Genomic DNA, 21,678 nt, shown 5'->3' on the forward strand with positions numbered 1-21,678 from the left:
GAACATAAACAACATCTCTGAATGTAATCATTCGGGTTAGTAAGATCACAAACGCTTCAGGTTGCGCATTCACCACGTGCATACATCTCGTGCAGCGAAGGGGTGTGACTAGAGGCTGTAATGTTATAGCAGAGAAAGCTAAAATGCCATCCAAATGCTGATATTTCCACAGAGCTTGTTCTGTTTCTGTATTTGGGCTTCCAAAGACACGACACAAAGAGAGAAGTGCTTACATTTTCATTTTATTATATTCCAGTGAATTATAAATATATATATATATATATATATATATATATATATATATATATATATATATATATATATATATATATATATATATATATATATATATATATATAGCTAGCATTTGACAAAGGACAGTTTCCAGTATCCAGTTCAGTACTGGATTTGTCAAAAAAAAAAAACTCCTCCAACCGACGAAGCAATGGATTGTGAGCCACAACCTGTTAGTATTTTTATTTGTTAAAATTGATTAATTACATGTGTAGTTTATGTTGTAGCAAGAAAGTAAACAAGGATGTAAACAACAGGAAATGCTGTTTAGCACTGTTAACAGTTTAGCTATAAATTCATATTTATCTGCCAAACCCTTTAAAACACCCAAAATCTTCAGCAGTGCTGCATTGTCTCTCTATGCAGCCACTTTCCCTGCTTTATACATCTCAAATAACAAACTCGCAAAAGATATATGAACAATTCATTACATGCTTATTCCGAACATATGAAAGACACTTGTCAGATTTTATTTTAGAGAGCAGACATGTCCTCTTCATTTTCTGTCTGATTCAGGCACAAACTAATACGGCTATCAGCTACTTTGACTGACAGTGTTTAAACAGTGCAAAAGCGTGTGCTTGTAGGGGCATAACGATTCCTGTTGACAAGGAGCTGATCCACAAATCACAGCACATGTTGTTCTGACCAATCAGAGCCTTTTAAGGGCAGGCCTTTCAGAGAAACTAGGAAATATGACAGTCGTTTTCATGTTAGCTAAGTAGCAGTATGTAATTAGCACATTGCTTTGTATCTTTTAAACACAAACATGGCTTAAAAATACACTCTGAATCGGCCCTTTAATAATAGCACAACACATTACACACTGGTGCCCTGTGAACTTTTTTAAAACATTAAAGGCATATACTGTATATTTATTTTGTAACACTTTATTTTGACGGCCCATTTGAGTAATAGTAGACTGTCTGCTTAATATCTGTAAATACAGACATTCAACAGGCATTTAACTGACTATAAGAAACTTTGCAAGTACATGTCAACTTATACCAACCTTAACCCCAACCGTCTACTAATAATCTAATGAGAATTAGTTGGCATGTATATGCAATGTAACATAAATTCAACAAAAGGACCATCAAAATAAAGTGTGACCATTTTTTCTATGTGCTGCTGAAGCCTTGATTCTGATTAGCTGATGAACCTTCTAGAGATTGATTCAGTATCTCTGGTTTTTCTATTTAACTGAAAAAAGTATTTGTATGTTTAGTTAAAATATTATTTACAACTTGGTTCTGGGTGGAACTTGTACATTGTGTACATTAAGTATGCATTTAACTTTATTCTGATGTTTAATTGTGGATGACCTTGCCTCTGCTTTCAAAAGTTTGTGTTTTAGTTCTTTTATACTTAAATTCAATTCAATTCAATTCAATTCAATTCATCTTTATTTGCACTTTTACAATGTAGATTGTTTCAAAGCAGCTTAACATACAAGATCTAGTAAATTGACAGTGTATCAGTCCACTATTCAGTGTTGAAATTCAGTTTAGTACAGTTCAGTGAGGTTTAATTTTTACTGCTGAAAGTCCAAACACTGAAAGGCAAATCTATCAATGCGCAGCTCCACAAATCCCATAACCAAGAGAGCCAGTGGCGAGAAACCAACTTCACCAATTAACAAAAGTGAAGAAAAAAAAAAAACTCAAGAGAAACCAGGCTCAGCTGGGCACAACCATTTCTCTTCTGACCAAATTTGCTGTGCAGGGCTGCTGTCTAGGTGCTGGACGCTGAAGAACCATGGACGTCCAATGTGGAGAAGCTGCAGGTGTGAGAAGGTCACCAGTTGGTGGAACTGTTTCCAAATAAAAACAGGGTCTTTAGCATTTTCAAAGATGCTGCAGTAGTGTGAATGCCTAGCATAAAAAATGTATGTGTTTCAAAACTAAAATGTACTAGTGTAAACAACACTAAAGAAAACACTCTAAATGCTCTGAAGGCTGATAAAGTGATTTGTAGCTGCAAAGTTATAATCAAAAGTATAAAAAGGCAACCATTGGAATATAGCATTACGTGTTTCACATGAGCAGGGCCGATTCTATCAGAGGTGAGTGTTTCAGTACTCAAGTTCATACAACACTGGACTTGAACACAAGTATCATTTCCTGTGTTTTAGCTTACACAACCTTATTCCAAAAAAACCTTTTTAAAGTTCTTTTAATTATACCCAGAAATCAGGCTTTCAACTTTGCAAGTGCCACAGGGAACCCCTTCCTCTTTATTGCTACTTTAATCTCAGTCATAAATGTTTCTGCCCATGTCATGTTCTTTAACCCCCTGCAGGTTCCACAGCAGTTCTCTTTTCCTCGGGCAAACCTCCCCTGAGACAGAGACCACCGGCAGGTGTGTAAGAGCAACAGCATTACTGGCCTGATAAGACAGATTCAAATCTACTCCACACACACTACATACAACATCTCCAATGAATTATTAACCTATGATAAGACTATTTGTTTTCCCCATTTCCCCATTAAAGGCATTTAACATGTTCCAGCCTGACAAGGGTATAACACAGTAGCGATTGACGAGCTTTATTTCCCAGACGAAGGTGCGGCTGCCAGTAAGCAGCTGTGGTCTAGGTGTTTAGTCTGTGTGTTTAGCTCTGGTCTTTGTAGTGGTTAGACATTGTGGAGTAATTTCCACATTCCCGTCAACAGGGGGTGGAGGAGGGGTTTGTGGAAAACCGGAAGTTAGTTCTCCTTAAGATAAAATTAATGATGCTTCCATGTGCTTACCGTTGAGTAACTTCCCTTATGGAAATAATCACAAAACAAGCAACAACAACCGCAGTAGGGGATGAAAAGGAGAGATGGAAAAAAGGGGGTTATATGGTGAGGCCCTAAAAGGGTTTTGGGGCCTTGTTCTGGAAAAGTTAATGAAGGTGCAGATATTTCGATACGCAGATAAAAAGAACCTGGGAGGATGTGATCTTCCGTGCAAAAAAGGAGATGGTTGTTCTTTCATGTCTGTGCCAAGAAATAAACTTGCACACAACATTCATTCCTAATACAGACTTATCAGAAAACAGTAAAGGAAGTAGTAAACGGCAGTGTGCTGAACTAGTGTTCTCCCACACTCCCACTGTTTGCCTGGTCAGAGGAACACGCAATAGAATTATTGAGTGCTCTAGACAGAGAACATCACACATACTCACGCACTCACACACACACACACACACACACATTTTGCCACCCACAGCCATACAGAAACTCAGAGAGGCAGTCGTCCTGACCAGCTGCTTGTGATTACTTGTGTTTACAGTGAGCATCAGGCATCTGCTGTGTGTAATCCAAAACACACACACATATACAGAGAGAGAGAGAGAGGCAGAGTCTGTGGAAATGCCCTACAACACGTGCACAACAACACTTAAACATTACTAAAGCACAAACACATACAGACTATTCAAATCCTTCTATTATAAACACAGACACAATTAAGGAGAGATGCCAATGTGAGTCAGTGCTATTATTTTAATCAATTACTCGGGGTGGAAGTGTTCTAATGAAATATTGCTGTTCTGAAATGGCAAGCACTAAAACAGTCCTCAAGTATGAAGAATTGAGCAACAAAAGTAGTAAAAATAATATGATGAAGCTGTATCCATTTTTCACAATTGAATAAATTACTGTATAGGTACTGTATGATTAAATTACTTCATTAAATAAAAGCAGTCCTCAAACCATTTAAAAAAAATAAACCAGTTTAAAAAATTTAACTACAGTAGTGTACACTGAAATACATCCAGCCGAATCATTGATGCTTTAGGAATGTCAGTCAAATATCCTGAATTTCTATTTTAGAAATTTTATCATTACTATTATTATTTTTATCATCATCACTGATATTTTTCATTGATTGTTTTGTTTCAGGATTCATTAATGAATCAAAAGATTCTGAGATCAGAATTTATGATTATCATCAGAAAGCTGAAATACATTCTACTCAGTGATTTCAACAATAAACCAATGTATTATTTTTAATACATTTTATTTTTGAGCAGCAAATGGAAAAAAAGCTTATTAGAATGGCTTTTGAATGATCATGTGACTGTAGTAACGATGCTAAAACTTTGAATCATGTGAACATTTTATGATATGTTCAAATGCTTGCTCGAGTCCTGGCTGGGTCAGTTGGCATTTCTAAGTGGAGTTTGCATGTTCTCCCCGTGTTGCCGTGGGTTTCCTCTAGGTGCTCCAGCTGAATTGGATCAACTAAATTTCCCATAGTGTATGAGTTTGTGTATGAATTTGAGTGTGTGTGGGTGTTTGCCAGTGCTGGCTTGTGGCTGGAAGGGCAGCCACTGTGTAAAACATATGCCGGAATAGTTGGCGAATCATTCCGCTGTGACAACCTCGGTTAAACAAGGGACTAATTTGAAGAATGAATTAATGAATGAATGTATATAAACAGATAACAGTTATAAAAATATTTAAAACTTTTACTGTTATTTCTGCACCCTTGGATGAAATAATGCAGGCTTGGTGAGCACAAAAAGCATGTCATGTTGTCAGCACTACCCATCAGCTTCATAAATAAAATGTTTTCATAATGGAAAACTATTTGACATTTCTTAGTAATTAGACAGTAATGACTCTTTTCACATATAAACTTCCAGATATATCGTCACCTTGGAATTTTAAGGTTCTATCTGCGTTCTGAATAATTTTGAGATAATGAGCTTTAAAGTTTTTGCATTCCATAGCAAACAGTATATGTGTCATTTTTGTTTTTTAAATATAAATAAAATGTAAACAACTTGTAAAAAAAAAAAACATCCCATAATGTAAATAAGTTGTCATTTAATAAGAATATGTGAATAACTCAATTTTAACAAAAATGTCAGATAGAACCTTATAACTCTAAGGTGACAATATAAACCAGTCAGTCAGTTAACCAATTCTCCATTTAAGTGGCTCAAGCTTTATTACCAGCCATTTTTTAATTAGTAATAGAGCCTTGGGATCCGAAGGGAATAAGTTAGTTCTACACAAAATTCTTACCAAAATAAACCTGACAAGAATCCTTAAATTAATTTTCTGAAAAAATATCTTAGGTGTGAAAGCCATAGTATGAGTCAAATAATTGTCTGTGAGTCATTGAATTATTAGAAAAAGTCTATTAGCACTACTGAGGTGTAAAATCAGTAAACTATTTTCAAGTAATTCAATGGATCATTTACAGTTACTCCTTCATTAATGACTTCAATTTTTGGAATGATAAATATAAAGTGCATTCATAATCTAATACTTTCCCAGGCCAAAAAAAAGCAGCATGTAAGTTAAGTATTACGTCTGAATTCACTGTAATCATAAACATACCCAAATGATGTTGTGAGACTTCTGGTAAGATTCTGAAATGTTCATACAATTTGTTCAATGTTTTAAGGTTACAGGAAAGAATTTGTAAATGGTAGAGAGGGCCACTTGACAAATGTAGTCATTCTGCATGACAAGCAAACTTAACACATTTACTTGTATGTTTAGCAGCTGCAAAGTATTTACATATAGTGTGTGATTGGATGTAACAATAGTCAGTGTTTGGTTTATGTGGGAACATGATAATAACAATTATGCTGTATTAGCTCCTCTCTTTTACTTCTCAATTTTCTTCAGGGTAGTCCAAGAAATTACAAGCACATTTCAGAAAGAGCAACTTAATTCAACTCAACAAACTTTGAAAATATTCTTCCTTTGCAGGCAAATACAGCTCTAATTATAAAAAAGTGCTCACTCAGTGTAAAACAGCAGTCTTCATGCATTGTGTTTTTCTCATGTTTCAGACCTTTTCCTAAAGGTCACAGCATACAACAGCTTTATAATGGAAAGATATCCAAATACCAACCCAGAATGCTCAAAACAAAACAAAATTGATTTTAGTAATGATGACACTACATCCCCATTCACTCTTTAGTCAAGAGAGTACTGTATCTTATCAATTTACAGTGTACATTTATACATTTTTGTTTTGTTTTTGATTTGTAAACCACGATCACACTAGGCGTTTTTAGATTTGACCACAAACTCTTTGCAATGCATTAAAGATTTACTACAACCCAAAAGTTGACATTCTCCAAACTAGCAAGGAAACAGTAACAATAACTCATTTTTTAATGTCTAGTTGGAGAAATAGTTCTTCCTATAATGGAATATTTTATCTTTCTCTTAACGTTGCAATCTGTTGTAACTTAGGGCCAGACGGAATCTGCGGACGCTTTTTTTTGCTATTTCTGCAGAGAATTTTGGTAAAAAATCCGGATTTAGTTTGGGAGTATCATAACTAAAACCTTAATATGTGAAATAAAAAAATATCTTTTAAACTTTTATTTAATGTTTAAAGTGCAAACCCAATTAGATTCCCATTATATGGTTAACAAAGCAAGTCTCTCATTTAATATATTTACTAAAAGAAAACATTACAGTACAAACTGTATTGTACATAAATCAGATGAACATTTTCATATTAGTCAATAATATTAATGTAATTAATTTAAAAACTGAAACATTCATTTACACACATTTACTTAATTAAATAAACATAATTAATGATAGGCTTAAAATATGTGGAAATCTGCAGAATTCTGCAGGCGCAGATTCTGTGTGGGCCAACTTATAACCCTCAATAATCTTTGCTAGAGTCAATCATTTAGTCTCAACACTAAATACAATGACTTCCTATGACTAAAGAGATTTAAGAGGGAAATTCACACCACTCCAGTGATGTCATCTTTTGTTGAGTGAGTCCTCTGAAGATTTTCTTTATTCATATTTCATGTCTATGCTGATTCGAAAACGATGTTACGGGAATTAAAAGGAAAAAAGGAGAAAATGTTCCACTTCATTAACTGTTCTTCTTCTTTCATCCAATTGTTTCTGATTATGTTCTGCTTGAATTCCATTTCTCTCCTATCACAATTTTTAGGGAAGTTCAGCTTATCTGTCAGTTCAATCCCATGAGAGCCAGAGAGCGATGTGCTTGTGGAACTGCAGTCTTGAAGACCACAAACTTTAGTGCTGTCTTTTTCAACCTCTTCTCCTCTGTTCTCTTCTCTTTTTATTATTTATTTTGCTTGATTAGAATAACAAAGCTAATTTGAAAACTAATTTTTTATTGATTTAGGATCAGAAGAGTTGCTCATGGAGTAGCATTGATGCTTCGTGGAGTGTCAAGTTCAAGTGTCAGCAGAACTCTGAGGACATATTCAGGTATGGGATTCCATCTAGGTGCCCACAATACTAATACATGCAGAAAAGGTGACATTTAGGTGTGCAGATGTGAGTATTTTTTTGTCCAGACTACAAAAGCAATTTTAAAAAGAAATCATGCGTCAGTGCCGATAGCCTAGTGGCAAGTGCACTGACATAAAACGCCACTGGAAGGACATTTTTTCCAACTTTGCTTACTTACTGTCCAGTCATAATAAAGGTAAACACCCAAAGTTAATCTGAAAAAATGATAAGTTGCTCTATACCAGGGGTCACCACACTTGTTCCTGGAGGGCCGGTGTCCTGCAGATTTTAGCTCCAACCTTAATCAAACACACCTGAACAAGCTAATCAAGGTCTTACTAGGTATACTTGAAACACCCAGGCAGGTGTGTTGAGGCAAGTTGGAGCTAAACCCTGCAGGGACACCAGACCTCCAGGAACAAGATTGGTGACCCCTGCTCTATACAGTAAGGAGGATAAGAGAGCTCTCAGATTTAATCTAAAATATTTTTTATTTGTTTTCCAAAGATGACAAAAGATTACATGGGATTGAAATAACAATGCGAGTAATTGAAATAATTACTAACAGAATTTTCATTTTTGGGTAAATTACACTTTAAAATAAATGATGAAAAAAATTACCAGCAAAACACCTGACTAGCTGATTCAGATCAGTGACACAACAAGTCAACGTCATAGAACAAGCAGTTACAAAGGCTGACTCAAGATTTGTTTAGGAAAATTTATTTATATTGACTATTTCTTTGTTTATATATATATATATATATATATATATATATATATATATATATATATATATATATATATATATATATACCATCTCCTGCCACTTTATTAGGTACATCTTACTAGTACCAAGGTGGAACCCTTTTTGCCTTCAGAACTGCCTTCCTTCCATCCATCCTTCCTTCCATCCTTCGTGGCATAGATTCAACAAGATACAACAAATATTCCTTTTTTTATCCATATTGACATGATAGCATCACACAGTTGCTGCAGATTTGTCAGCTGCACATCCATGATGCGAATCTCCCATTCCACCACATGCCAAAGGTGCTCTGTTGAATTGAGATCTGATGACTGTTGAGCCCATTTGAGTACAGTAAACTAATTATTAAGTTCAAGAAACCAGATGATTCTTGCTTTATGACATGGTGCGATAGCCTGCTGGAAGTAGTCATCAGAAGATGGGTACACTGTAGTCATAAAGGGATGGACATGGTCAACAACAATACTCAGGTACCTGTAGGCTGTGGCGCTGACATCATGCTCAATTGGTACTAATGGGCCCAAAGTGTGCCAAGAAAATATCCACCACACCATTACAACACCACCACCAGCAGCCTGAACTGTTGATACAAGGCAGGATGGATCCATGCTTTCATGTTGTTAACACCAAATTCATGTTGCTGACCATCCGAATGTCGCAACAGAAATCGAGACTCATCAGATCAGGCAACGTTTTTCCAATCTTCTATTGTCCAATTTTGGTGAGCCTTTGCAAATTGTAGCCTGCTGCTGTAGCCCATCCAAGGTTGGATGTGTTGTGCATTCAGAGATGCTCTTCTGCATACCTTGGTTATAACGAATGGTTATTTAAGTTACTGTTGCCTTTCTATCAGCTGGAACCAGTCTGGCCATTCTCCTCTGACCTCTGGCATCAACAAGGCATATGCGCTCACAGAACTGCCGCTGACTCGAACTCGAACATATGCGCTCACAGAACTGCTGCTCGACATTATCTCTTTTTCTGACTATTCGCTGGAAACTCTAGAGATGGTTGTGCATGAAAATCCCAGTACATCAGCAGTTTATGAAATACTCAGACCAGCCCGTCTGACACCAACACCACATTCAAAGTCCCTAAAATCACATTTCTTCCCCATTCTGATGCTGATCCTAAAAAAGTGGCCGGTGAGTATATATATTTAAAAGAAGGGCTAATTAATTATCATCATAAGGGTCATCATTCAATGACTATGTTTACATGTGCACCAACAATAATTTCCAATTTTCAGAGTAAGGTCATAATGGCAGTAAGATGTACAGTATACATGACACAAACACACACCAAATTATTCTAATTATTTGGAAAGAGGTGTCATTATTTTTAATTTTTTTTTTTTTTTTTACATACAATAAGTGCAAACTACATATTAATGTATGGTTATTCTCTGCTTTGATTATCATTTCAGTAACTCTGCTGCAGCTTAATTGTGCTATAGATTCCTTTCTTTGTATTTCATTGTTCTGGATGGGTTTACAGAGCTTAAACTTTGCAGTGACTGTAGTTTTATTAAATGTTTAGAGATTTGGAAAGCATGGAAACATCTGAATAATGTCATAAGAGCTTATTTGTGGAGTTCAACTTTGAGCAGAGTGGTAATAAATGTGAGTATGGTGCCTGTCTCTTTTGATTAAAAGTGGTGTAAGCCACATAGTTTAACCCAATTATGCTTACTACGACCATGTTATTTTGATCAAAGCATTTAAATGTTATATCATAATCACATCATGAGGGGGGATATAAACATAGGAAATATTCAAAAACGTAATGCATCTGTTGAGAATGGCATATGTTAAATAAAGAGTTTATGTTTGTGTACAATACACACAACTCTGTCTAACTAGCTGTACATTGTCTTTCACCAGCTCCAACAAGACACATTCCTCTTTGACAGGACGATGTGACTATATCCAGAGTCCTCCACTTCCTGCTCGGGGGCACAGCTGTTTTAAGAACCTCTATTTAACCAGAGATGAGCTCATATCCTGGTAATCAGGGCAAAGGGGGAGCTGCTAAAAACAGTGCCCCAGTCACCAACTGGATCAGTGCCACAGGAGTTCCGCTCTAACAACTCGTACATGCCACCCATCCCAACAGATCTCCTCAGTCTTCAAGGTTTAGGTGTATAATATTTCTCAGACTGAGATGTCAATTCTGGGAACAGTTTGTGTTTGTCAAACGTAAATAATTATATGACCATGTGGATGAGGGTTCAGATTCAAAACACAAGCATGGGAGACTGATATTTTCAGTTATGCTCATCAGACAAGCCCATCATTGTGTCAGTATTATACATACAGGCCACATGAAGCCATAGATGGAAAGAGACAGAAATTTCCAAGATGGATAAAAAGGAGTTGAAAAGACACAGAGAGCAGTTCTGCACCACTCAGCTCTCTTCAGAGATATTAATATTCTACACCAAGAGTCCACACTCAAGGTTATTCTCACTCTAAATTGCTGAAGATAAAAAAGCTCCTCCTTATTAGCATTTGTGGGTAAAACCTGGCTAATCTTATTCACACTTATCCCTCTCGCTGTGACATCCTGGCCTCTGTTTTCACTTTTTTCCCTCCAAAAGGTCACAACCTCATTTTCATGGTATTTTCTTGCTTAAATCTGCTTACAATGCACAGTTTCTGAAAAATAAGCGCCGCATAAATGCTGTTCTGGAAAAATAAGCACTGCATCATAGAATAATGGCAAATTCTCTCTGTTATTAAAGCTGCTATGTATTTGCTTTTCGGCTTGTTTGTTTCTTAGACATTCTTAAATATTTTCAAATCCAATCAAACTTTAAATCCAGTGCTAAGTAAATGTGGATATTTTTCTATGTTATTTATTACTTTTTAAATGTGTAATGTAGCACTTTATTAACTCCCATGGCTGTGTATATATATCGAAGTTGGTATTTAGCCACACCATGTTGGTGTTTCATTTATTCATTTATTCATTTTCTTTTCGGCTTCATTCATTCATTCATTTATTCATTCATTCATTCATTCGTTTTTTTGGCTTAGTCCCTTTTTTTAATCCAGGGTCGCCACAACGGAATGAACCACTAACTTATCCAGCACGTTTTTACGCAGTGGATGCCCTTCCAGCTGCAACCCATCTCTGGGAAACATCCACACACACTCAATTACACTCATATACTACGGACAATTTAGCTATTTCAATTCACCTGTACCACATGTGTTTGGACTGAGGGGGAAACCGGAGCATCCGGAGAAAACCCACACGAACACAGGGAGAACATGCAAACTCCACACAGAAATGCCAACTGACCCAGCCGAGGCTCGAACCAGCGACCTTCTTGCTGTGAGGCGAAAGCACTACCTACTGCTCCACTGCGTCACCCTTGGTGTTTCATAACATCTCATTTTTACGAGGTGGGTTGTTAGCCCAATGCTCAACCCTCAACCTGGAGGATCAAGACATACACACATACACTACGGACAATTCAGCTTAACCTATTCACCTATAGCGCATGTCTTTGGAATTGTGGGGGAAACCGGAGCAACCAAAGGAAACCCACATGAACACAGGGAGAACATGAAAATTCCACACAAAAATGCCAACTGACCCAGCCGGGACTCGAACCAGCGACCTTCTTGCTGTGAGGCGACAGCGCTGCCCACTGCACCACCATGCCACCCCAATGTAGCACTTTGTGAATGTAAAATATCTGCAGGATTTAAAGAAGATCAAATGGATGAAAGAACTGAAAGGAAACAATGTGTACTGTGGCAGAAATGACACCACTTCAGCTCCAGAACAACAACAAATAAAAGATGATGAACGAAAACTACAAAGTTCTAGAAGATCTAAAAATCAAGTGTATTACTGGCTTAATACCTTGCACATCCCATCACACTGACAGATTTATGTTTTCAAATAATTGGGCTGGTTTACACAAACAGAAACATCTATTATTATTCACTCACCATCATGCCATTACAAACCTGTACTTTCTATCTACACTACCTGACAAAAGTCTTGTCGCTTATCCAAGTTTTAGGAACAACAAATAATAACTTGACTGCTAGTTGATCATCTGGTATTAGAAGAGCCTCTAGATTGCGCTAATTTTACCAAAACAAAATATGATCATGACATGATGGTTTTTAATTATTTAATTAGGACAATAAGGTCTGATTTGCTTAGACAAAAGTCTTGTCACTTAACAGAAATAATGTACAGTATAGAATATAAAGTCATGGTGCAGTGGAAATGGGAGTGTATGACTCCCATGAGTTTGGAGGACTGCATCTATATATCTCTGCAATGGCTCAAAGAACTTATTAAAAAAGTCATCTGAAATGGCAAAGAATGTGCTCTAGCAGAACTCCCAGTCCCAGAGATCATCAAGACTCTTTAAATTCATCTTTAATGCCTTCTCTTTCATCCTACCCCAGACATGCTCAATAATCTTCATGTTTGGTGACTGGGCTGGCCAATCCTGGAGCACCTTGACCTTCTTCGCTTTCAGGAACTATAATGTGGAGGCTGAAGTATGAGAAGGAATAGTATTCTGCTGAAGAATTTGCCCTCTCCTGTGGTTTGTGATGTAATAGGCAGCACAAATGACTTGATACATCAGGCTGTTGATGATGCCATCCACTCTGCAGATCCAAATCATGATTTTTACTTCAGCAAACCTGACTGATTTCTGTGAGAATCTTGGGTTTAATTTTCTGCAGTATTTGTGATGATTGGGATGCAGTTCAACAGATGATTCTTTGGAAAAATATATTTTTTGATAAACTAGAAGTTAAGTTATTATTTGTTGCTCTTTCAACTGGGATCGACGGCAAGACTTTAGTCAGGAAAGGTATTTATATTTATATTGTAGGCATAGGACGATAACCGCTTTCAAGGTATACTATGGTTTGGAAAAGTGAAGGTTTTAAAAGTGCCAAAATATTCCGTAATATCGTTCCTAAGGTATGTGTAAGATTTTTTATCTACTTTTTTTTTGTTTGTTTGTTTTTTAGGACAACAGTATCTCCAGCAGAAAATATATCCAAATATGACATTTTAAATTATAAAGAAATCTTTGTTTAAAACTATGAAGACAGCAGAAATCAACGATTCATTTTAATTATTTAACCTAACATGTTTACTGTCCCAAAATATTTTAAATCTTTAAAAAAATAAAATATATTGTTTTCAAAGGGGAAAACACCCAGACATTTAAAAAGAATATATTTTAGAGCAGTAATCACAATACTATGATAACGTGAAAACATGATATTTTTATCCAAGGTTTTTAGAATCTTATTTTTATACGTCATTTTTGGCACATTTTTATTCACAAGCACATATTTGTCACTATATTTGAGTTTCTTACTTAACATTTTCTCACTCTCTAGCGTAGACCTGATTCTCTTCATCAGCACATCTCTGCTGGATTTCTCTGTTTCCACCTGCGCCTCTTCACCTCGTTCGTTATCTTCCGAGTTCATATATTCAAGGCCACTGCACATCTCCATAGAAGAGGCCGATGTAGATGGTTCATCCCTACTGTCACTTGACTTCTTTAATGTGCCATTTTTCAACCAGGTGTCCATTTTGATGAATATAGTAAGCGGGTAAATTACAAATGTACCATCACTTAGCGCCTAATGTGAAAGGGCGGGGCTATTGTGACGCAGACATGAAACCGTGAGTATGCATAGGTTGTAAATTACAATTTGTAATGTGATTTTTTTCTCTCTTTCTCATTTATTTTCTGCTCTAAACCCAACCATAACAGTAAATTATTTAAGAGGGGAATATCAGTTGGATAACACTAGAATTGCATAAAGCCTAAACTTAACATAAACAGCAAACATTTCCCTTAATTCTGATTAGCTGATTGGAATGTTGTTCCAGAATCAACATAGATGTTGATCAAGGATCATTTCCTACTCTGTGAAATCAAGTTAGGGGAGCTGCTACACTGTGATTCTTTGATATATCATTTAAATAAGTCATCAAATAATTCTTAAATGTTCCTGACCAAATTGTTTCTTCTGTAAATCAAGTTTGTGTCTTTTTTTGTTTGTTTTTTATTTATTTTTTTGCTCAGAAAAAAAATTTAATAAACAGAACATTCTAACATCCAAAAAAAGTGATGACTGAAAACCTCGTCAACCCCTTGACAAACAAACATTTAATGTTGAGCCAGGCTTTGTAATGTCTCAGTTGCATTTGGGATGACTTGGCTCAACATGTGTTTAAGAGGGGGAACTGACACTTACCCATGCTGGAGGTGATGTCACCATTCTCAGAATCTGCGCTGTGGTTATTATTGCCATGGTAACTGTTCATCACTTCCAATTTGATCTTCTTCTTCATGGCTTCAGCGAGTGTAGCAGCTGTTAGGCCTGTCAGTGTATCAAGCATGAGAAAAAGAAAAAGTGTTAATTCACAGTCATCCTGTTTTGCCTTTTCAAAAAAAAATTCATTACTCCAGTCGCCTAAATCTTGTGAGAATAAGTGAATATGAGAACTGTTAACAGATTTACCTTCAAAAATGTGGCTCATTTAAATGCTTTTGTGAAAGCAATTATGAATATTTCACATCCCATAATTAAATTTAACAGAAGAGCACACTGGCACGGTAACATTAGATGATAACAACAGGTCTATTATTACCAACAGCGTCATCCTAAAGCTACGCTCACACTCAAGGCTGTTCTGCTTCTGCCACGATCCTCCGTCAAACTAACATCACACACTATACTTGAAGAGCAGGTCCTGGATCAGCTGAATCTCACATCTGTAAGTTGAGATCTGCTTCCCATGCCAAACGCTGATAACTGAAGCAGCCTGCCCATTGTCACAAGTCTCCAATAACCCATGTTAACTGTGTGTGTGTGTGTGTGTGTGTGTGTGGTGTGTGCCCCCAGTGCACACATGTTATAATTCAATTAAAATTAGATTAGCTTTCCTTCATTGCACAGAGAGCTGCGTCTTGCCTCACAATTCATGTTGTTACATGTCACTTGTACATTTTCTCTTCAGCTAGCTTTAAAAAAGAACAAAATCATTCAAAACGAAGGCTTTTCAAGCATTAAAACAATAAAAAGTGTCTTCAAATGTGCCTTCAATTTAATTAAAGTTATATTTTCAGATTTAAAATCAGATAGAGCTTTATTGCCAGGTATGTTCACACATATGAGGAATTTATTTTCATGACAGAGCTTCTACAGTGCAACAGAATTACAGAGACAGGACAAAAAATTGATAATAAATATTTTTTAAAAATAGAAGAAAGTAGTGAATGCAAATATACAAATTGACAAGTGTATGTACAAGTATATTACTATATACAACGTTAAATGTGCAGCTGTTATATGCAAATTGGCAAGTAAAGTGTGTTGTTAAATAAGTGTTTATGTGTATTGAAATGTGTATAGCATGTCGGTTGCACAATTATTATCATCAAGTGTTCAAGAGATGGATTGCCTGAGGGAAGAAACTGTTTCTGTGTCGGGCTGTTCTAGTGCGCAGTGCTCTGTAGCGTTGACTAGAAGGTAACAGTTAAAAGAGGCAACGTGGGTGTGAGCGGTCTAGAGTGATTTTGGCAGCCCTTTTGCTCGCTCTGGATAAGTACAGTTCTTGGAGAGTAGAGAGGGTTGTATCAATGATTCGCTCAGCAGTCCGAACTATTCGACATAGTCTTCGAAGGTCAGATTTGGTAACTGAGCTAAACCAGACAGTTATTGACATGCAGATAACTGATTCAATGATTGAGATGTAGAGCGGTTTCAGCAGCTCCTTTGGGAGCTCAGCTGATGAAGAAAGTACAGCCTTTGTTGAGCTTTTTTGACAATGGAGTCAATGTGAGTGTCCCACTCAGGTCCTGAGAGATGGTGGTGCCCAGGAACCTAAATGACTCCACTGCTGCCACAATGCTGTCCATGATGCTCAGTGGGGAAAGAGCAGGTGGGTTTCTCCTGAAGTCCACTATCATCTCCACTGTTTTGAGTGTGTTGAGCTCCAGGTTGTTGTGACTGCACCAGACAGCCAGCTATAGACTTATATAGATTTAGATTTAATGTGACAATACTTACACAAAAGTTTACACTGAAACACTAACTCATTGTCACATTAAATCTCTAAGGACTATCCCATTAATCAATTAGCTTATAATAATATAAATGTAATTAAATATAGTCTCACAGTCATATCAGCATAACCAAAAGACTGATCTTCTACACTCTCAAAAACAAAGGTATAAAATCTGTCACTGGAACATATGTAAAAAGAAGGCTTTAGCTGTAGAAAATACACTTATTGTGCTCACCTGGCTTTTAAAGAGAATTAGCAATTTCTCCTCAACTTTTTACTTTACTTTTTACTTTTCAACCCAGTTGTGGTATTGCTCAGATGACATGTCAGACAGACACAGGTGCTCCTGCCAAATTAACACTAGTTTTTCCTCAATTTCTTGGCTACAAATAAACTGAAAATAAGTGCTTTTGACTTCTCCCCCGGCCTCCCACTGGCCTGCAGGTACCCATACTAGTGGATGCAGCTTTTTCATAGGCTGTAGGTAATCACAGGTGTTATTTTCAATCAGAAAACATTTCACACAGCATGTCTTGAATTGCAGACAGCTCCAGATATTAAACATGCCAAATATCTCATCGGTGACTCATCAGCGATTCGCTCAGATCGCATCTTTGAAAGTTCACACTGTGTGATTGTCACTCACGTAAACGAGCACTGATTTGCCTGTGACTTTAGGCCCTTGTCAGCGATTTCTCAAAACCTGTTGGCGAATCAAAATTGGGGCTGAAATCATGCAGTCTGAACTCAGCATTAGACTATAAATATGGGTTTGGTCTTGAGCTGATTGAATAATATAATGATGAAATTTGTTTACAAAACATCACATGGTTTAATTACAAAGTGAAAAAAACTAATGTAATTGTTATAATTATGCACATAGTTCATTTATTGACCATTTTATTAGTCAAGGTTTTGATTAAGGTTTTGCTCAACTTTTCATAGAAATTTAACCAATCACTTTAAAAGCCATACATTTGAAAAATACATTTTACAGTGTACATGAACCCTTTAACAAATTAACATTAATTTAACAAACCATTTGAAAAAAGTACCATCCCAGTAACAACTTGTTTAACCTTTATTTCTGATAGAGCACTTACATTGTGATTTGAAGGTTGTTATAAAGCTCTCATGTTCACTGGAAGTGTTCAAACATGAATACTCCTGTATGTCCATTCATTCATTCATTCATTCATTCATTCATTCATTCATTCATTCATTCATTCATTCATTCATTCATTTTCTTTTTGGCTTAATCTCTTTATTAATCAGGGGTCGCCACATCGGAATTAACTGCCAACTTATCAAGCATATGTTTTACACAGTGGATGCCCTTGCAGTCGCAACCCAACACTGGGAAACAACTATACACTTTCATTCACACACATACACAACAGCCAATTTAGCTATTCACCTATACCGCATGAGAAGATCGTGCTACCCACTGCACCACTGTGACATCCTCCTTTATATTTTAATTCTTGTGTGTGTGTGTGTGTGTGTGTGTGTGTGTATATACATATATATATATATATATATATATATATATATATATATATATATATATATATATATATATATGTATATATATACATATATATATATATATATATATATATATATATATATATATATATATATATATATATATATATATATATATATATACCATTTTTAGAAAATCTTAAATGCTGTTCTCTGAAAGTACTGCTTCTGATGAACTACTGTCAGGTAAGACATAATTTATTAAATAATACTGAATCAACACCGTTTTGATTTCACTCATACACAGAGAGCATTTGATCAGTTCCTGCAGTACACCATTGTATTTACAAAAGCCATACTTTTTATTAAACAACTATTGCACTTCTCAAACACCAACATCTATCTATCAAAAACCATGAAATCTCTCCTTTTAAAATCTCCGCTCTCGCCTGAGCAAACAGTTCTAGAACTTTGGCATTCGCTGGCATTTGGCTGCAATTCACAACAGTTATGTGCAAATATGAAGCGCGCTCTGGCAGTGAGCTTTAGGAGCGGGGTGTTTTTTTTCTCACTCTCTCAGTTGCTCTCCAAATGCTTTCACTAAATGTCAAGATCAGAGCATGAAAGCCAAGGTCCCTATTCAGCCTGTGAAGAGGACGATATCAAAGCATTCCCTACTCTCAGTCTGCAATCCACTCAAAGAGGGAAAAAAACGGTCCTCTCTCTCTTTCTTTCTATCTCCCTAGTGGCCTTTGAGTTCCCATCTCTGTGGCTGACATTGATAGTGTGACCTCTGCGGAAGATAAAAGAGGCCTGTGCTATTGAGCATTTTCTTTCTCCCTCCAACTCTTTCTCTCGCCGTCACCTGCTCTTTCTAATCGAGTACAAATGCGCAGGCCTTTTTTGGGGCTCTCTTTGAGAAGTCGTAACGAGCAGACTGTGCGTGCGCACGCACAAAGAGAAGGGCAGCTTAGAAGTCGGGCAGCAAATGTGTATTTAGCTTCACATACAGGGTGGACAGAAGTTGGGATGCTTTAAACGAAAGAGCTGACACCACAGAGGCTGAGGTGAACATATCTCCAGGCACAATATAATAGGGTTTAATCACAATATCACAACACAATAAAGGGCAAATTAGAGTTGGCAAGATGAGGTTGCATATACCTCAGGGCAAACTTGCATTTGGAGTGTGAAAACAATACTTGTGTTTTGTTGGCTTTGGGCTTTGCCACAGCACAGCATGAGTCAGATTGTTTATTTGCGTCACTTCAGATAAGTGCTGTTTAAAGTGACTGACACAGAAGTATAACAAGCTGCAACTGGTCTGTAAAATAAGCACCATTTCAAGCATCTGAATCAAAAAGTGAAAGAAAGCTAACCCTTTATACGAGTGAGAAGGTAGTTTTATGTTTAAATATCCTCATCCCAACTTAACATACATAATTAAGTCATTCATGGGGGTTTCTCCTCATAAAAACCTTAATATAACGCCTGTTTCACACCGCAAGCGTCAACGGCGCGTGAGCAGCGCGTGTGTTTTCGGCGTCCATGTTAACAGATTAGAGCTTTCATACCGCACGCAGCAGCAGCGCGTCAGAGCGAGGCGTGAGCGTCGCCGAAGCAGCAGTGCAGCGTTACCGTACGTTCACACCGAAAGCGGCGAGAGCGTCCAAGGTCGCTCTGGCCGCCCTGGCGACAACGCTCTCTGCCTTCAAAATCAAATTCATACAACAATGGAAGATCAAGTTGCGTGTGGCTTTGCTCTATTTATCCAATATGTGTCCATATGTCTGAAATATCCTGAAGCAGCAGTAACGTACTGTTTTGTACTGTCACATCGCGTGAGATTCCCGCTTTTTTAAGATAAATATATAACATTAATGAACATCAGTAACTCGCCAGTAACTTATTTAATGCATGTTCCTGTAGGAAAAAATTGTAAATAATTGGAAATCCGGCGACCGCAATAATCAAACCCTTGGGAACAACTGTGGTCGGAACCAAAGTTCACAGGTCTGTGTTCTCTGAACTGCTATCAAGCGATGGACGTCTTCATTCTGATTGCTTGCCGCCGAACCGCGTCATAGCTCATTACCATAAAGTTGACTTCATTTCAACTCTCCTCGACGCTCACGCCGGCGAAGACGCGCCGCGGTTATCCTCGCCGCTTATCGCCGCGTATCGCCGCCGGCTCTCATTGAAAATGAATGACTTCCGGCTACTTTGACGCTCTCGCCGCTTTCGGTGTGAACGTATGGTTAGTTTCGGCGCTGGGTCTATTTTTGACGCGCTGCTCACGCTCAATTAAAGTGACAGTGCATTGATAATGACCAAAACTCATTGAATGACAGTAAAAAGTAGCAATTTTACCCAATAAATGCGTTAATAATGTCAACTGGTTTATATATAGTCATTCAAATTAACTTAAAACGATTTAAAACGGCAACAAACATTTATTTAGGCCCGAACTACAAAACCAAATGTAAAACAATTTTAGTATCAATTTTGCTTAAGTTGCACACTAGTGTTGTAGGAGAGAGGAAATAGAATATTTTCGGGATTTGTAGTCCATGGCGAAGTGTATTGTGGGTAGTGTAGTTCGACAGGCATGCTGGATGATGTGAGCTCGCTGTGTTCTGTGCAGCTGAGCAGAGGAAGAAAGTTTTAATCGGCTTTGTTTTATGTTCACTCGAGTTATTCCTACCGGGAGCTGTTTGCACTGTGAATCGGACAACACAAAAATAAGTAAAAGAATGGCATGCATTGGTTACTTTTGTTTGTCTCATCCTCTGCACGAGCATGAATTAACGAGCTGTTTTTCTGCCGCTGGACATCACTGAAGTGGAGAAAGTAAGACTAGTTTGATCATGTATAAATATCATTATAACTATATTTTATAAATATTATTATAACTAGGTCTACAGCAACCTGATAATAAAAAACAAATGACATGATATCACAGCCGATTGTCTTCTGACTGTAGACACTTCTCATATAAGTTAGATTAAGAAGCATACAGTACTATTTGATCTATAAAGTTTGTAAAATAAACATTTGCCGGTTAAAGAAATAGCATAGGAGGGGCCTTGGTGCAGATGAAAAGTTTAAAAAGTGTATTTGTATATAGAGAGACATGTAACTAGATAGAATAGACAGAGATAGGTTGATCTCTGCAGCAGCTGCCAAAGAGCTGCACGCTGCAGACGCAGCTGGTGTGAAAGGCAAACGCCTGCGTGCTGCTTCTGCTCGACATACGCGCTGCGCACGCTCTGCTCACGCGCCGCTAAGGCTTGCGGTGTGAAACAGGCATGAGTGGGTTTCAGATACAGGTTGTTATAGAAACTTGGTCATAGGAATTAGCTACCTGCATAGGATCCATGGTAAAAAATAAATCCCTTTAGGAACTCTGAAGTGATGTAAGCTGGACAACATCAACATCATGTACGAATGTCCCTATTGGCTATACAGAGCTCAAACTAAGCATTGTTTGTTTTGAGTATACTGTCCAATCCAGGAAGCAACATTGGACAATTGTGTGGATGTGGCCAGCGCTCTCATTGTAGTCAACATTTTAGAGTATTTGAAAAAATCTAATTCAAAAACATTCTTTCAATCGTTTTCTCATTATTATCATTACAATTTTTTCACATCTATTTAGTGATGCTAGAAAGGTAGAAATTGCATACTTAAAATAATAGTGTTGTCATCATTTAGTCATCCTACACTTCCCAGCAGGCACAGGATGTCAATATGACGTGAGATTGATTTTGTACCCAAATGTCCAGGAATGTTGCGTTTTGT

General features: G+C 37.1%; 1 protein-coding gene across 3 annotated transcripts in view; it reads right to left on the reverse strand.

Annotated features, from left to right (window-relative positions):
- dachc (dachshund c) overlaps positions 1-21,678 on the reverse strand; it is a 103,079-nt gene that overhangs the window by 33,907 nt on the left and 47,494 nt on the right. For all 3 annotated transcript variants that reach the window (XR_012402899.1, XR_012402906.1, NM_001045236.2), the window contains 1 exon segment: positions 14,574-14,699. Coding sequence is in view for 1 of the 3 variants with exons in the window: in NM_001045236.2 (NP_001038701.2) it covers positions 14,574-14,699 (126 nt within the window). In the remaining 2 variants the exon portion in view is untranslated.

Source organism: Danio rerio, chromosome 1 (genome assembly GCF_049306965.1).
Source record: "Danio rerio strain Tuebingen ecotype United States chromosome 1, GRCz12tu, whole genome shotgun sequence".
Classification (NCBI taxonomy): domain Eukaryota; kingdom Metazoa; phylum Chordata; class Actinopteri; order Cypriniformes; family Danionidae; genus Danio; species Danio rerio.